The 16,901-nt window shown below is 40.1% G+C and overlaps 1 protein-coding gene across 3 annotated transcripts; it reads left to right on the top strand.

Annotated features, from left to right (window-relative positions):
• The first annotated feature begins 1 nt into the window (after position 1).
• atg2b (autophagy related 2B) lies at positions 2–16,707 on the top strand. 3 transcript variants are annotated; one of them, XM_030126554.1, is made up of 43 exons: positions 6–112; positions 801–1,209; positions 1,302–1,464; positions 1,611–1,763; positions 1,856–1,958; positions 2,176–2,338; positions 2,452–2,631; positions 2,762–2,858; positions 3,091–3,255; positions 3,367–3,518; positions 3,641–3,752; positions 3,996–4,236; positions 4,360–4,522; positions 4,652–4,744; positions 4,852–5,040; positions 5,511–5,781; positions 5,886–5,994; positions 6,076–6,277; positions 6,577–6,719; positions 7,263–7,420; positions 7,554–7,729; positions 7,816–7,966; positions 8,073–8,275; positions 8,792–8,872; positions 8,973–9,079; positions 9,170–9,262; positions 9,368–9,438; positions 9,530–9,606; positions 9,699–9,869; positions 9,989–10,121; positions 10,212–10,405; positions 10,506–10,735; positions 11,082–11,199; positions 11,290–11,487; positions 11,566–11,667; positions 11,776–11,854; positions 11,939–12,146; positions 12,252–12,321; positions 12,858–12,940; positions 13,047–13,168; positions 14,944–15,098; positions 15,187–15,336; positions 15,422–16,707. In XM_030126554.1, exons 2-43 carry the CDS (start codon positions 1,048–1,050, stop codon positions 15,650–15,652), a joined length of 6,222 nt encoding a protein of 2,073 aa, XP_029982414.1. In that variant the 5' UTR covers positions 6–112; positions 801–1,047; the 3' UTR covers positions 15,653–16,707. The 3 variants fall into 3 exon arrangements, 2 of the variants coding, with proteins under 2 accessions (XP_029982414.1, XP_029982413.1); XM_030126553.1 differs by having other exon boundaries at positions 11,936–12,146; XR_003934487.1 differs by lacking the exons at positions 14,944–15,098; positions 15,187–15,336; positions 15,422–16,707 and having other exon boundaries at positions 2–112; positions 11,936–12,146; positions 12,252–12,369; positions 12,832–12,940.
• The last annotated feature ends 194 nt before the right edge of the window (positions 16,708–16,901 follow it).

The following is a 16,901-nucleotide window of genomic DNA, read 5'->3' as shown; positions in this document are numbered from 1 at the left end:
CTGAGCTCCGCCATGTTATGACGTCACAGCCTAATCCCACCCCGGTGTCCGGAGCGTGTAGGCTCAATTGGTGCGGAGTCATGAAAGTGTTTGTAAACAACTCAGTCAGAAGGTAACTTAAAAGCTGCACCAATATCTTAAACTCTTCCTTACGTAATGTGTGCTTGCATGCCGAATTGGCGAGCATATGTAGTATGTTTTTTGTGAGTGTACATCTTAAAATTTAGGATGCTTAAACCAGACAGATATTGCATTTTAGGTTAGCCTAACCTGCTAGTTAGCAAGCATGTGACGGCAACCTTAGCCGGGCGTTAGCTTGTTATGCTAATGCCTCCTCACTTCTACTTACAACAGTGGTTCATAGGCTAGCTAGCTAACAGCGGTAGCTCAAATCTGCTAGCTGGCTAGTTAGCTTTATGACATGCCTTTGTCTAGCCATAAGTGACATCGCTGCTCCTGCCTATTTACCCCATGACATCTCTATTTAAGAAAGCACAGCTACGGACTTAATGACTAGCTGTTACCTACCATGCTAACATTTGTTTCGCAAGAGCGTTTGGTCAACTTATTTACACTGGCTTCAGAATGGGGATGTGTTTAAGAGAACTGTAACGTTTCCGTAAGATTTGAATTGTAATCCGGATAAATTTTAATATACGTACAGCATAAACTTGTATCTCTATTACAACGCTTCTGTCACAATGCTTTGAAAGCTGTCACTATATTAAACTAACATATTAAGCTGGTTGGTGTTACCAAGTGTGGAATTTAAATGGGTCACCGTACGTGTTTTTCTGTAGGTGCAGCAAACTGGAGTCGGACCAATTCCTACACACGTACCCGAGTGTCAACACATCCTCCAGCGTGTCCCTACTTCTGGGATATGAAGGATGTTTGAGCTCACAAGTAGTGGATGTCTTTAAGTCGACAGGATGACACAGCTGTAATACCAGTGAATAATTTATAAAGTGTCCAGTAGGTATAGGATCCCTAGTGTAGACCCTCATCTCTTTAGTTTCCTCTTTGTTGTTCACCCATTAAGTTAAGATGCCTTGGCCATTTTCGGAGTCCATCAAGAAGCGGGCTTGCAGATACCTCCTGCATCGCTACTTAGGAAATTTTCTGCAGGAGAAGCTAAGCTTGGACCAGCTTAGCTTAGACCTTTACCAAGGAACTGGATCACTTGCACAAGTCCCGCTGGATAAATGGGTATGTTGATATTAGCCTTGCCGTGATTTTAATTTTATTGATGTTTTAAACAGATTGTGCAGAAAGTAAACAAAACTGCTCTTCTTCCACAGTCATTGAATGAGCTCCTAGAAACAGCTGATGCCCCTTTTGAGGTTATTGCAGGCTTCATCCAGACTATTTCACTGACTGTTCCTTGGGCAGCCTTGCTACAGGAAAACTGTGCCCTTGAGGTCAAGGGTTTGGAAATGGTTTTCAGACCAAGACCAAGAGCGGGTAGGCAGATATTTCAATTCATTATGTACCCCGAGACATAATGACTGGGAGAAAAACGGGTTGAGAAAAGTAAAAATGATGAGATTGTAGTAAATTAATTGTATTGAATGTAAAAATTACTTTATTTATTCTGTTTGTCTTTTCAGCATCTGGTATTGAACCCATGTACTGGTCCAGTTTCATGACAAGCAGTATGCAGCTTGCCAAAGAATGTTTAAGCCAGAAACTCACAGATGATATGGGAGAGAGTTTCCAGCCTTTTGAGGGACTGGAAAAGTTTGCAGAAACAATAGAGACAGGTAAATAATGTTTTTCACTATGGTTGTATTTAAATAACTGTACCAACTTATTGCATTATTTTGAGTAATTTCTGTGAATGTATTTCTTGCAGTACTGAGAAGGGTCAGGGTGACATTTTTGGATACTGTCCTTCGGGTCGAACACATCCCAGAAAACTCTAAAACTGGAATTGCGCTTGAGATTAGAATCAATAAGTAAGTCTGGACAAACTGGTGGTTCATAAAGGCACATTTCAAACAGTTGGAAACACTATTAATGCAAGGGCTATTACAGATGAGGACAAGCAAACTGAGCTTTGATAAATGTGGTACAATTTAGGTCTTAATGACAAAAACATCTGCTGTCATGAGGAAAATTTCTGTAGTTGTGTATAGATTGTTGATTGTGTTTTTGGTATGTGTTTGGGTACAGGATTGTTTACTGCGACGAAACAGATGAAGAGAGTTCAAGTGTGAATGTGCATCAGCCAACTACGTTTGCACATAAAAACCTGCAGATGGAAGGCATCACCATATTTTGGGATGAATTCTCAGATGCACCTCGAGCTGGTTGTAAATCTTCACCTCCTCCAACGGTTGGTGAAAAATCTGAAATTAGAATTTAAGATTTGTATGACAAATCAGTCTTTTTTTTTTCTTTTTTTTTTTTTTTTTTAAAAAAGGTTATCTCTTTTGTGTTTTTGGACAGGAGACTGAGCCAAAGCTTTCCCCAAGCTGGAATCCTAAAATAATCTGTGAACCACATCCTCAGTTCACAGAACCGATTTCCTCCACAACACCCTTTGAACCTGTTCAAGTTGGGAGTCTTTGGGGTAAACTTGAGTTGTCCCTCACTCTCAAAAACAACCTAGCTATGCCTGGTGCAAAGGTAAATAACTTAGGAACTTTTGGTAATATCACCGACAAGTTTTGATAAAATTGTGTATGTAACTGAACATGTCCTCAGTATTGTAAATTATAGGTTATTTTTAAGGTAATTTGCTTGCTTTACTTTCCAGCTGGATGTTGTTGGAAATATCGACACACTTGTAATTCTCCTGTCGCCACGGCAAGTCCATCTTCTTCTGGACATGTTTGGGGCTTTCTCTGGTGGAGGTGAGCAAATTACTTGGTTAACCAATGATTGAAATGATTCGGTAAAACACCAGTGAGATAAGATTTACTTATATAGATTCCCTGTAGGTCTGTATAGAGGTGACAGCAGTAATAAAATGACATAAAATGCAAAAAAAAAAAAAAAGTTGAGGAGAACTGTGCATACATGTAATTGAGAATTCAACTGTGAATCTACAAAGTTAACATCAAATATCTTCCCATTCGTGTGAAGCTGCACAGGAATGGGCCAAGGATAGAAAGAGTCGGCCAATACAGCAAGAAGATGAGTATCGGCTCCAAATGGAACTGAACCGCTGCCTGAAGAAGGAAACCACTATCCCAGGAACAGACCCCGACCTCTTTGACAGCCAGACCACCAGAACTGTTTCTAGTCGAGGTATGACTTTAGCACGACTCTTCAATCAGCATTCTTTCCTGTTTATATACGTCAGAGTGCTTTGCATTTAATGAACATTATGTCTCTTCTACATCTCTATGCTTGGTTTAGATGATGTGTTCTTCTCCATGGCTGACATGGACATGTCTCACAGCTTGTCATCCCTCCCTCCTCTGGGTGAACCACCCACTGTGGACTTGGACTTGTCTCTCAATAGCAACTACTCAGCCTCTCCAGGGGAATCTCCTTCTGGAAATGCGACAGTAAGTCTCTTTTTTCTTTCCGTGCTTATAAACAAAGTATAAAAGGAGGAGGTTTACAAGTATCTATTTTATCAAGATGTTTGTTCGTCCCTCGGCTGATGATATGGCATCTATTTTTGTAGGTTTTGTGGGATGATTACATGGATGTACCGCGACAAAGAGAGAAGCAGACTAATGAAACTCCTGTCCAGTCACGCGATTCACAAGTCCCTCAAAAATTACTCAGACAGACATGTAAGTAATACAAAATATCAACGTACTTGCTCTTTTCCTTGTAGAGGAAAACAATATGCAGGTTCTTTATCAAAGATCAAATCAGCTAATCTCTGAGTAAGTCCTCAGTTGGTTGAAGGTATGCTAATAAGTGAAGTTTCCCGATTAAGTACTTTACTTTATATAATCCTGTAAACCTTTTACCCTCTGTGGCCCAAGGTTATTGTTTTTAACATGACTTGTCTGTCTTTATATTTATTATAGCCCACCCATCCAAGCATGGTGATGAGTCAAGGCCTGAGCTGGTGTTGAAGCTCACACTGGGCAGTCTGGCTGTTTCAGTCCTCCACATTGACCCACTACCACCACCAGATGCAACTCCTAGTCCCCTTGGGCCTATGGCCTCACACTTTTTCAGGATGGTGGGTTTAGGCCAACTTGCTCCAGCAGCTTTCCTTCAGTCTCGAATGGTGTTAAATCAGGCTTGTCCCCATGACCATCTCAGGTGCACTTTTATCTTTATTACACTTTTTATTTTTTTATTTTTTACAAACACATATTGCTTGTAGTTTGTGTCACAATGAAATTAATGATTGAATGTCTGTGTCACCTGGACTTCTGTCTGCAGGTTTGTTGGTCAGGGTCTGAAGATAAGCTATGAACACTGCCAGGGATCCAGCCTGCGCACTTACAGTACAGATGTTTCCCTCAACCAGATGGAGCTTTTGGAGTGCCTGTTTCCCTCTGATGCTGGCATTGGTGGCTCCCAAAGAGGCATTCAGTACACTGAGGTTAGAGTTTCTCCAGCACATCTAGTGCTACTCTAAGCTTCAATCAGATAAACATGATATTTATAAACAAAATATCTGAAAGTTCTTTCTGGCAGCGTGTGTCTCATTAGCTGACTTGTCACACTTCAGCTCCTGACATTTGACACCATAGCCAGTGCTGATGCGCCGCCTCCCACCTGCCTTCATTTGCTTTACAAGCTGGCTGAGCGCAGAGGCCCTCAGGTAGAAGCATCCATCAGTCTGACATGAAACTGCCTCACCTGTTTTCAAATTTGAAACAACACCATTGTTCAGCTTTTAGTCAGCTCCTCCTTTGATTGCTCCTGCAGGGTGGCCAAGTGCGTCTTAGCACCATCCCCCGGAAAGCTGAGATCCAGATGGAACTGGGCCCTGTGCGCTCTGAGCTGGACATCAGCATTGTAGACCGTCTTAACTCACTACTGCAGCCCCAGAAACTGGCCACCACAGAAATGATGGCCTCTCACATGTACACGTCATATAATAAACATGTCAGCTTGGTAAGTGCATTCAAAAAATAAAAATACACATAACAAAATTTTCAGAAAAATTTATGTTTTATAATGTATTGATGTTTTAATATTAGTTTACTGAAATGTATCCCCTTTAGTTATAATGACAAGTCACACACAAAAAAGACTACCCCCTTGACGGTACGATAAACAACATGCACATAATTCACTTATTACGTTGCCATTGTAAGTTGTATTATAATTTGTATATTAAACAGCTTCAGTATGAACAGAATATGTAGAACGCTGTCTATATACAAAAATATAGCCTCAATATAGGTGTGTTGTTTCAATTCGTGAAGCAACACACAGTACTTTACATACATCTGCCCATTTCTATCCTATGTGCCTGATCAGATAAAATAAATGATCATCATATTGGTTTAAACTGTTCAATGGGTTAATATATATATTGTCTCTACTCACTGAGTGTAATGGAGATCTTTATTATTTCACAGCACAAGGCCTTCACAGAGGTTTTCCTTGATGACAGCCACACCCCTGCCAATTGTCATGTATCGCTCACTGTCAACGCCCCAGTCTTAGGCCTTGCTGTACGCTTTCCCATTCCTGACTTGCGTTCGGATCAGGAAAGGGGTCCATGGTTCAAGAAGTCTCTGCAGAAGGAAGTGCTTCATTTGGAGTTGGAGGACCTTGAAGTGAAAACAGAGTTCATGGGTGGAAGTTCTGACCAAACCAAGATGGAGCTCACTTTCAGGGAGCTTATTGGTGTGTGGTAAAAAACGTAATTCACTATCAGACACCATTAGAATTGAGGTGAAGCAAGAAACTTTTCTCAATGTTTTTTCTTTAATTTTCTTCCATTTTAACAGGGAAATTCCAGGAGGATCAAGACCAACCAGCTCCACGATTCCTCAGGGTGTCCCACACCATGGATGGAGACATGACAACATCTGAAAGTGTTAAATTTGATTGGCCAAGGTATGTTTATGTCACCACCTCACAATGATCTGTCCAGTCTGGGATATCTCTTAAGTGTTCATGTTTATGTTGTCTGAGCAGGGTTGTGCTAAAGATGAACCCCACTGCAGTGCACTCAATTCTTGAGAGGGTCACAGCTGAAGATGATGAAGGTGCTGAGGACCATTCCCTTGAGGAGGAAGAGGAGGAAGGGGCAGCTCACTCACTGAAGGATGTGTGTGACTTTGGAAAACCAGAACCATCTCCGTTTTCTTCACGCAGGGTTATGTATGAGAATGAAGAGGTGAGGCATGGCCAAAGGACACAGCAGAGGCTTTGTGTATTCTATTACCAGGCACCATAGTTTGGATAGTGTTCAGCACTATCCAAAGTAGGTGGACTTCAGCTGGTATTATATACTATGTGGAAGTGAATACATTTGCATTTTGGAGCAGGGTTAACCTTATTTTAATGTATTAAAATTTATTATCGATGCATCATTATGCAAACAGCAGCATGTACACTGATTTGCATGTTTCACCAGAACAGGTGGTGATGAACCCATGTTTGAAAAATCTTTTTTTTTTTTTTTTTTTATTCCAGATGGTTATTCCTGGAGATGTTGCAGAGATGACAGAGTTCCAGGAAAAAACCATGAACAACTCTCGTTTCATCCTTGAACTATGTTTCCCCAATGTGCAATTGGCGCTCCCCAGCAAGGGATTTTATGAAAAACTGCACAACAGGTACAGACCTGGTAGTGTGATAGAAATATGGCAATAAAGGCGTAGCCAATCAGGGTTAAAGATCTGATGTGTAAGATTTGGGGGGATTTATGAGGATCTAATTGTAGAAATGGATTATATAATTCAGGATCATGTTGTTACTGCCTTATAACAAGAATCATTGTGTTTCCACTACCTTAGAATAAGTAGTTTAAAAACACAGAATGGTTGCACAGTAGATCAGAATGGACTTCCACTTTTTTCCCTTTCATGACAGTTGACATCCTGTGTTAGGGGGCATGAACCCGACTGACTATGTCTGAATGTGGACCAGATTTATATGCTCTTAAGTAAAAAGCCCAGAACAGACTAAATAAACACTGGTTGTAGCAAAGGAGTTCTGCATTTTTAGCAACCACTGTATGAGAGGGTGTGTGGTTTTCAGATGGTTGCCAACACCCCCAGAATTTTACTGTTATCATAGCCATAGAAAATCCCTGAAGCAACATTGTGTATATACTTTTGCTCATTTCGCATATAAAATGCATGTTCTAAATCTTACAGAATAAACAACGACCTGCTGTTGTGGGAGCCCACAGCTCCATCACCGGTGGAGACTGTGGAATGCATGCCTTATGGAGTTGGACTTTCTGTTGCCAGTCAGCTCATCAACACTTATTCCAAGGACAGTTTCAGTCAGTTCCGGTCCGCTGGTATTGAGGGTAAGACCAAAACAATAACATTTTTCTTGGGTTAGTGAATATAGTATAGTGGTAGTCAATGTTTAATGTAAAGACATGTTTAATCAACTTGAAGCTTGTGTGTTTAGTGTCACACTTTGTGTTTTGCGTGCAGATGAGACAAGCGGCTCAGAGGAAGAGAACATGCACTACTACTCTCCGGCCTCTGATCTCGGCCTCAGGTCTCGAAAAAAGAAAAAAACTAAGGCCCAGAGCAAGACTTCCCAGAGCCTGTTCTCTGTTGTCCTCAGTGTCAATCATGGCCTTGTGTCTGTACAGACTAATGCCAAGGTAAACTGATTTCACTTATTTTCTCATTTTATTTAGACATTACAAACAGCTTGTTTTATGGATGGTTTTGTTCTGTTTTTTTCCAGAAGGAGGACAAGACTATACTAAAAAATAAACATGGGGAGTTTTGGTTGGAGGTGAAAAATGCTGTGTTGTTTAGTGTTACGCAGTATGAAGGTTATAAAGACCAACACTACATCTGCTTCCACACCAGCAGTGTTTGCATGTATCACCAAGGTAAATCAGTCACACCCATTATCCTTCACGTTGATGCTGTTGTTTCTTTGTGATTGACAATGCTGCATAGCTGTTTTAAGCCATTCGTGTATGGATGTCTCCTCAGGCCTTGTGGATGGGGGCACCTCTGTCTCAGACATCAAATTGCCATGCAGGACACATCCTCATTGGCTAGAACCAACTGTTTACCAATCAGAAACATCTCCTGAGAGATCCTCCACGCCTTCAGAGGGTATTGGTTTGGAGGCCCGTAGCATGGTTTCTGTTGCTGTCAAAGTCTCATCACAGAATGCAGAACGCAATGTCAAGGTAAGGTTCAAGCATCAGTTGCCACAAGAATAACTATAGTTAACATCGGCCTGTGTTTTATGTGTGTGAATTTTTTTTATATTTGTTGATTTTTGTGCATCTGAATGAATTCCTGTACCTCCCATATATGTTGAGCTATGACTGTGGATTAAATGCTTTACAATTATAATATGTTTACAGCATTCTTCAGTTTTCTTCATCTGCCTTTTTCTTACCATAAGTGCATGGTAAATAACCTGTTTTGTATAAGGCCTGTAGATTTCTTACATGTATGTTTATAGTGTAAATTTTTTTTCCCTTCTAGTGCAGACATGATTGCATTTTGATTATTGTTATTCCTGAAACATGCCTCTACAATAACATTTGTTTCAGTGCACAATTTTTCCTCAAGACCACAGTCAGACAAAGATTTATTGTACTTTGGCAGAAGTGGTACATGTAGTATATAATTTCAAAGTCATTACCTATTTCAGTTGTTTGACTGCTTAGAGTGGTGGTGTATCCCTTTTCATGCAGGAATTTCTAGTAGCTATTGGAGTGAGAGGTGCGACACTCCAACACAGAGTGGTTCCTCCTAGCCTTGGCTGGTATGATCAGGTAGGACAACACAAGTCTTACAAACCTCTTTTTCATGTAGTTTTACTGCAATGAGATCAGATATTTTTAATCTTATTGCTGATTTCTTTACATCAAACAGATTGTTGACTTTCTGAATGTTTCGGATGAGCCAGTGCTGGGATACGCACCTCCTACATCTGTCACTACACTTCATCTACACTTATGGAGCTGCTCTCTAGATTACAGGTCAGACAGACTTCAAACCTACTAGTCATGTTTGGGGTATTTGTTATTATTATATGTATTGTAATAGGGCATTTCTCTTCCTCCTGATAGACCTCTTTACCTACCATTAAGATCACTGCTGGTCGTAGAAACCTTTAGCATCTCCAGTAGTGTCTCTTTAGACCACTCATCATCAACACTCAGGTATGAAGGGACCACTGTTTTTATCACTGATATTCAATCACATCATTTTTTAATCAATAATATTAAAATTAGCACAATTTTCTTAGTACATTTTGTTGTTTCCAGGATCATTTTGGATGAAACTGCACTCTTCCTCTCAGACAAGAATAATGCAGTTTCTGTCAATCTGGCACGTGGTATGGTGATGTCATTGACTACTTTAAACAATGTACTTGTGATATTAATACAGTGGCCTTGACCACTGCTTACCTTTGGTTTCTGTCACAGATTATGTCCAAGTGGTAGACATGGGAACACTGGAGCTGAGGATTACTGCTGTCAAACCTGGAGTGGATGGAAAATTGGTGATTTCATTGTATAAATACTTTCAATTATTTGTTTTACTTTAACCAAATGAAACCGTTCATAGCATTTTCCTGTTTCTCTTCTGTGACAGTTGGAGCCCAGATTTGAGCTGCGCTGTTCCAGTGATGTCATCCACATCAGAACGTGTTCAGACTCCTGTGCTGCTCTTATGAATCTTATTCAATATGTAGCCAGCTATGGAGATTTGGTGTCTCCAGCAGAACCAGAGGCCAAGCACAGTAGTGCCACTCAAAGAACCAAGGTCAGCTGTGACATTCTGATCTGATTTCAATGTTTTTAATAAATGTGACCTTTAGAACATAAAAATCAGTTTGGTCCTATATTCTTATTTTGAGTGTTTTTTGTTTTTTTTTTCATCAGGTGGAGTGTCCCAGCCGGCCCACCCTTCAGGGCCCGTTGCTTGCTGAAACTGAGCAACAAATGCTGCAAGATCTGATGAGTGAGGCTATGGAGGAAACTGATGCTCAGCATGTACAAGGGGTGCAACAGAATGGTGAAGATTTATTCCTAAATTTGACACCTTGATTTCCTTGAATAATGAAGTATTGCTAAATTTGTTTTCTATCATGTCATACAAATGCAGGAGCACATGAGGAGCAGAATCATGACCATGACCCACCCCGCTCAGATCTATTCCTATTCCCAGATGAGAGTGGAAACCAGGATTCAAGCCCCACATACCCCATGCTTCACTCTCCTCTAATTACCCCCGTCCCTAACCTGGCCCAAGAGACAGATGACTTTTGTATCTTAGAGACACCAGGTTCCAGAGGAGAGGTCAGCTGTCACTCATTCACAAAACTACAGATGCATGAAGCCAAGATTAAATGTTTTTTCCACACCTCTGATGCCTTATTCTAACCAACATCTGTTTCAGGATCGTGATCAGGAGCCGGTGGTAAAGCACCTCACATCTGACCCTGTAGAAATCAAAGATGATCACTTCAGTCATCCTATGGAAGGGAGTGATTCCAGCCGTGGAACCTTGAACTTTCCCATCCCAGAGGTGCGCTACCTCATTAAAGAAATTTCTGTTATTTGGCACCTTTATGGCGGGAAGGACTTTGGGAGTGCAACTTTTACAGCCTCACCTGCAAGAAGCCGGGGGTAAGTCACAAACTGCAGTATTAATTGTGCACACAGACGTAATGTGGTGCTGAACCATTCATTTGAATATGATTTGTAATATGCCCATTTTTGTCACTAGATACACCATTCTAAATGAAGTATTGTGGTGCTACAGAAATGCCGTGGCCATAAATCATATTCTCCCATTGTAATAGAATGTATTTATATACATTTTTTCGGTGAAAATGAAATGTAGAAATGATCATTTTCCTATTCATATTGAGAATGTGCTATGATTTTTTTTTTTTGCATTTCTTTCAGCTCTGTTAACAACTATTTAATAGGAAGCAGTTGTTAAGCTTTTCTTCTTTCTTCTGCTTTGCAGGTCTACACCTCATAGTTCCCCATCTCAAACTCCAGTCAGACAGGCCAGAGGTTCTGGAAGGGCCGGGGGTGGAAAGGGAAGGAACCCCGATGTCCTGATGGAGATTCAACTTAGCAAGGTAAAGGTTTTCTTTATTACATTTTTATTTTTAACACACAGTCACATAGATTTCAACTTTACATTTTCTTTTTTTAAATCTTTTTCTTAGCTAAGATTTCAGCACGAAGTGTATCCACAATCCCAGGGACTTTCTGGGTCAGTGTCAACAGCAGACCAGCCAGTGTCCCGGCAGGTGTTTGTGGTTCAGGACTTGGAGATTCGAGACAGACTGGCTACCTCACAAATGAACAAGTTCTTGTACTTGTACTCAAGCAAAGAAATGCCCAGAAAAGCCCATTCTAACATGGTGAGAAAACACATATAAGACAGTGAAATTATTCCTGTGAAGTTTTGGTCTTCTTTATCTTCATGTGCTCTTTTTCAGTTGACAGTTAAGGCGCTCCACATGTGCCCAGAGTCAGGGCAGGCTCCACAGGAGTGCTGCTTGCGTGTTTCTCTGATGCCTCTTCGCCTCAATATTGATCAGGTAAAAGGCAAAATCAAGTTAATCCATAAGAAATATGATAGAACCTATGAGCATCTGACGGTGACAGCCACAGCACTTCTTAAATGGAAACCATGTTTTGTGTTGAAGGATGCATTGTTCTTCCTGAAGGACTTTTTTACAAGTCTTGCTACTGAAGTTGAGTTTTTCTCACCACCTGCTCAAGAAGGTAACATTGATCATTTGCAAAAAAATCCAGTGCCTGATGGAAAACATAAATTGTAACTTCCAACAATATTTTCTTCTGTAGCAGTCTGTGTGTCCACAAAGAAAGTGGCTGCCCCAGAAATCTCCTGCAGCTTTCAGAAGCACAGCAGCACCAGCCAGGACCCAGCCCCGATCATCTCAGTGCCTGCTCAGAGACGTTTGAGCCACAATGGTTTCTCCACATCTGGTAGGGAAGAAGCAACTGAAAATGAAGCCTCCACGCCTGCCTTCACAGACCAGCCCATCTTCTTTAGGTTGGTGTCAAATACCTAAATTAAGATAAAATAACACTACTCTCTTTGAAATAAATAATGGAATTAGTTGATTGGTTTTTTTTTTAACCTTGTTTTGTCTGACAGGGAGTTTCGATTTACCTCTGAAGTTCCCATTCGCTTGGATTATCATGGGAAACACGTTGCAATGGAGCAGGTATGTAGTCAAAGAAGTGTGAGCATTAAGTCAATATTATTATGTCTATTCCGCTGGTCTACAAATTTTTTTAGAAATTATCTGCTTCAAGAGATTAAATGTGCTAAATGTTACGTATTTTAATAAGATTAATTTGAAAACAAATGACATAAGTGCTGGTTTGCTGATGTTTTCAAGGTATATGATGAAGTGTTATTACACATATCTATTGGTTTATGTACATTTATACAACAGATTTATAAATCTTCCACTAGATAGAACCTGTAGAGTGAATGTATTGTAATGTCCAGACAGTGTTTTGAAGTATATCATGGTAGCTCTGAGACAAATATTCATTTTGAGTAAAACCCTCTTTCTCTCGTTAATTCTCGAATTTCACATTTTCACCCAAGACTGTATCTTGGAAACTTCAGCCAACCAACATTTTTGACCTTATTTTTCTTTATTGGTGACTCACATGAGGTAAAATTTCACTACTTATTCTGGAGGCATTTTACTTGTAGACCAGTGTTATCACTTATTTTGTGTTGTTTCAGGGAACATTTGCTGGGATCATTATTGGCTTGACACAGCTAAATTGTTCAGAACTGAAACTGAGACGGTTGTGCTACAGACAAGGGTATGTTTACATCAGTGTAATACACCAGACTGTCCAGCAGCACATTCCCAAGTGTCTAATTCACAGCACATAGGGAACTGATAATGCTTTTTTGTCTGTCTTTCAGGTTATTGGGTGTGGATAAGCTGTTTTCCTATGCAATAAATGAGTGGCTAAATGATATAAAGAAAAATCAGCTTCCCGGTCTGCTGGGTGGTGTGGGACCGATTCACTCTCTGGTTCAGCTCGGTGAGTCTAACAAATGTTCTTAATCAAATCACAGATGCCTGTGTTAGAGTTGTGTTTATTTAATGTGCTTTGAAGATTAAGCAAATAATATAGTGACCTTCAGCCATTACTGCTCAAATTACTGCTGACACCCTGTAAACTTTCTTTGACCCTCTGTTACATTTTGCATTTGTGCACATATTTGCTTTTAGTGTTTATTAGGCCCACTTCAGCTCAGAGATTTATTAGACAAGGTGAGATCTTGCAACTACTTGCAAACCACCCAAACACAACTAGCACACTGATGCAAGTGTATTGGACAGTGTATCATTTCCAATCATTTCCATAGCAACACCTCTCTGTAGAAAAATGAACCCATCAAGAATTTCTACTGTCTATTCCCAGAGTAGTTCATTTATAAGAGGAATGCTTTCACCTCTAATAAGATGAGAAACATGAATGATGAGAACAGTATTAACACAGCAATAACCTTATACTCTGTGGTAACAGGTGAACCACAGCCCCTTAACACAGACTGAAACATACACCATACGACACTACAATCTATTACCATTCTATATCATGGTAGCAGTATATATCATGATATAGTAATGGTTCTATAAATTGAGAAATGGTTGAAAATTACCACACTGTACTTCAGCACATGGGACTATTCTCATCTTATTTGGAACTTCCATGCATACAGTTCCTGTTCTGTTCTATATTACCTCCACTCTCCTCCTTGTTTGTTCGTTACCTTTTTGTCTGTAAAGCACCCACATGACAAACAATATTGCAATAAAGATGTGATTTGTAAGACGATGGACGAATCCCAATTCACCCCTTGGCCCTCCTCCTTACCCCTACCCTTGGCTCTTGCACTTGGCACTAGGTAGGGGTTGAAATATTCCCGTATGAAAGTGGACAACACTTGGAGACCTGTTACATCATCAGCGGTCATCGATGCCGCTATGAACAGATGTGACAACTTTGTGAAAGAATTCACCATGCCATCAGCAGCTGTAACCGTCTCTGTTGCATGGGCTTTGGTCATCTTTTTGCGGCCATCAACCGCAAACCACAGAAATGCGGTCTGTAACACATTGAAACGGCATTAACGGTCAATCAAATGATTAAGTTGTTTATGAAGAAAATACGTACATTTGTGTGTTTCTTTCATCACACTGCTGCACTCTTTTGCTGTGTTTACCTCCATCTTGCTGATGGTTCGAACAGAATTATGGGAGATTTCTCATACCCCTCCGTTTGTAGTGTGGTCCTGAAAAATCTTTGTTCTGAGGGACAAACAGCCCCCTCCCCCTTAGCTGTTCCCCTCCAACTCATTGAGAATCAGGACACCCCTACCCCTTCACGTCGATGTGCAAAATTAAGGGGCACAGGTAAGGGCTAGGGCCAAAGGGTGAATTGGGATTGGGCCAAAGATTTAAATGATAGAGCATAATATGAAATGTTATACATTTCCCATTTTCACAGTGTATATTATCATATTGCACAGGCCTTATTATATCAGCTTAAAAGTATTTCCAGTACCAAAATCACAATCCTGAAATGGTCTTAATCCCATAGTTTAGATAGTCCCCATTTATTTCATTGTAAATGTGGCACCAAGCTTAATTTTTTCTGTGAAAAAAAAAATGGATACACATGCATTTTTATTCATTTATAGTTGCATTATTAAACTATGGTTAATGTAATTTACTATCATTTTTCTGCTAAAAGTATATCTCTGAGAAACTTTTCTCTTGTATTTTTCTTGGATCGTATGCTTAATTCAGTTCAGGGATTCAGGGACTTGGTGTGGCTTCCGATTGAACAATACCGGAAGGATGGTCGGATAGTCCGTGGATTTCAGCGGGGCACTGCCTCCTTTGGAACTTCCACTGCTATGGCTGCGCTGGAGCTTACTAACAGGATGGTGCGGACCATTCAGGTGATGCATCATGTGCCGTAAAAGTCCATTTTAACCACTGATGCCTTCATGTGGTTGCCCATTAAATGCAATGCTGTGTCTTTTTTAGGCTGCAGCTGAGACAGCCTACGACATGGTGTCTCCAGTGCCCGATGAGAGAGACATGAAGAGGATAAAACGTTACTCCCATTATGGACTCGCTCACCAGCCTGTAGATCTGAGAGAAGGCGTGGCCAAAGCCTATACTGTGGTAAAAGAGGTACATAAACCTCAAGATGAAAATGCCAGTATTTTTATTACATAAATGAAAATGAGCTTTTAATGAGCATTATATCCATGTTTAGGGGATCACAGACACTGCACTGACCATCTATGACACGGCCACACGGGAGCACGGGCAGCGTGGAATGACAGGGGCAGTGGGAGGAGTCCTCAGGCAGCTGCCGCCAGCAGTAGTCAAACCGCTCATTATGGCCACTGAAGCCACCTCTAATGTCTTGGGTGGGATGAGAAACCAAATTCACCCAGATGCGCGTCAGGAGGAGTCTCAGAAGTGGAGGCAGGGTGAGGAGTAGCTCTTGTTGCCATACGGTACCGAAACCCTGGTTGCATATAAGCAACAGCAGCATTAATGCGTTAATTTTCCTCGACATGTTTTGAGAACACTGAGGATGTGCTTACAGAGCCCTGATGTAAATAAAATGATGTTCATCTTGTGGCATTTATAGCTACTGTACTTTGGCTTGTGTCCGCTTACCTGTTCCCTCACAGTGCCTTCATAGTTATCAGCATTTGTCCAACGGGTCTTTAAGTCAAAGGGATGTAAAATGTTTAACAGATGACTACCAGTCACATCCACATGTTGCTCTCATCTGGATCTTATTCTGTTCCAGGATAGAAATGGTTCTAAATGTAAAATCATAACAATAAGTAATAGTTTGCTTGATGCACATATTGCTTCATCTTCAATCGGCTCTGTTTACAAGTTGTGTGTGGTTACATTCTCTTATCTTCTTGGTGTCAACAAACACTAATATAGATGTAATTACCTTTAATTTATATGATGTGTAATGTATGTGAGCCTTGTTATTTACTGTAAATACTCCTAATGTGTTCATTAGAGAACAAATACAGAAACCGAATGTGTTACACTTGTGTAAAGTTCTGTAATCAGCACTTTGAAGTGACTTGGAGGGTTTTCTTCCCCAGATAATTGATAGGATGATTATCCAAATATGTCAATGTTTTGCAATTTTATTTTGAGTTCTGAGCAATATTGTGTATTTCTCAAAAGCTGCTATTTTGATGAGCTGTTGTTTGTTCAGTTGGATTTTTTTATTCTCTTGCTTCTCCTGCTCACATTTCTGAATACTTGACAAACCGGATTGAGAAAATCTATGTATTCATCATCGGAAATCGAAGTCTTAATATTCAGTTCAGCTGATTTTAGTATATGTTTGAATATCTGATTGACAGTTGGTGTAAGTTGTGTTGCGTTCATTTGATTTCCTTATTTCTCTGTGTATGTAGAAGGAATATTTCTTGTACATATGTGTACAGTGATTTATGACTTTGTATTAAAAGCATGAAAGGGAAATAAAAAATAAAAAATTAAACCCACCACAAGAAACAGTGGGCAGGTGTGGTTTTGTCTTTTCAAAACCTGTCGTGTAATATATTTTGTGTGTAAAGTATTTTGAAGAAAAAATATTAGTTAAATTGATGACACACTTCCAAGTTTTGTTTCAGTAGTGAAATTAAATACATTTTATTCATTAATCTTAAAGAATACTTTTATTTTGAAGCACACGCCCAGTATAAGCG

This window comes from Sphaeramia orbicularis, chromosome 22, assembly GCF_902148855.1.
Source record: "Sphaeramia orbicularis chromosome 22, fSphaOr1.1, whole genome shotgun sequence".
Classification (NCBI taxonomy): Eukaryota; Metazoa; Chordata; class Actinopteri; order Kurtiformes; family Apogonidae; genus Sphaeramia; species Sphaeramia orbicularis.
Note: the sequence above shows the minus strand (reverse complement) of the source record. Positions and strands in the feature narration are given on the sequence as shown.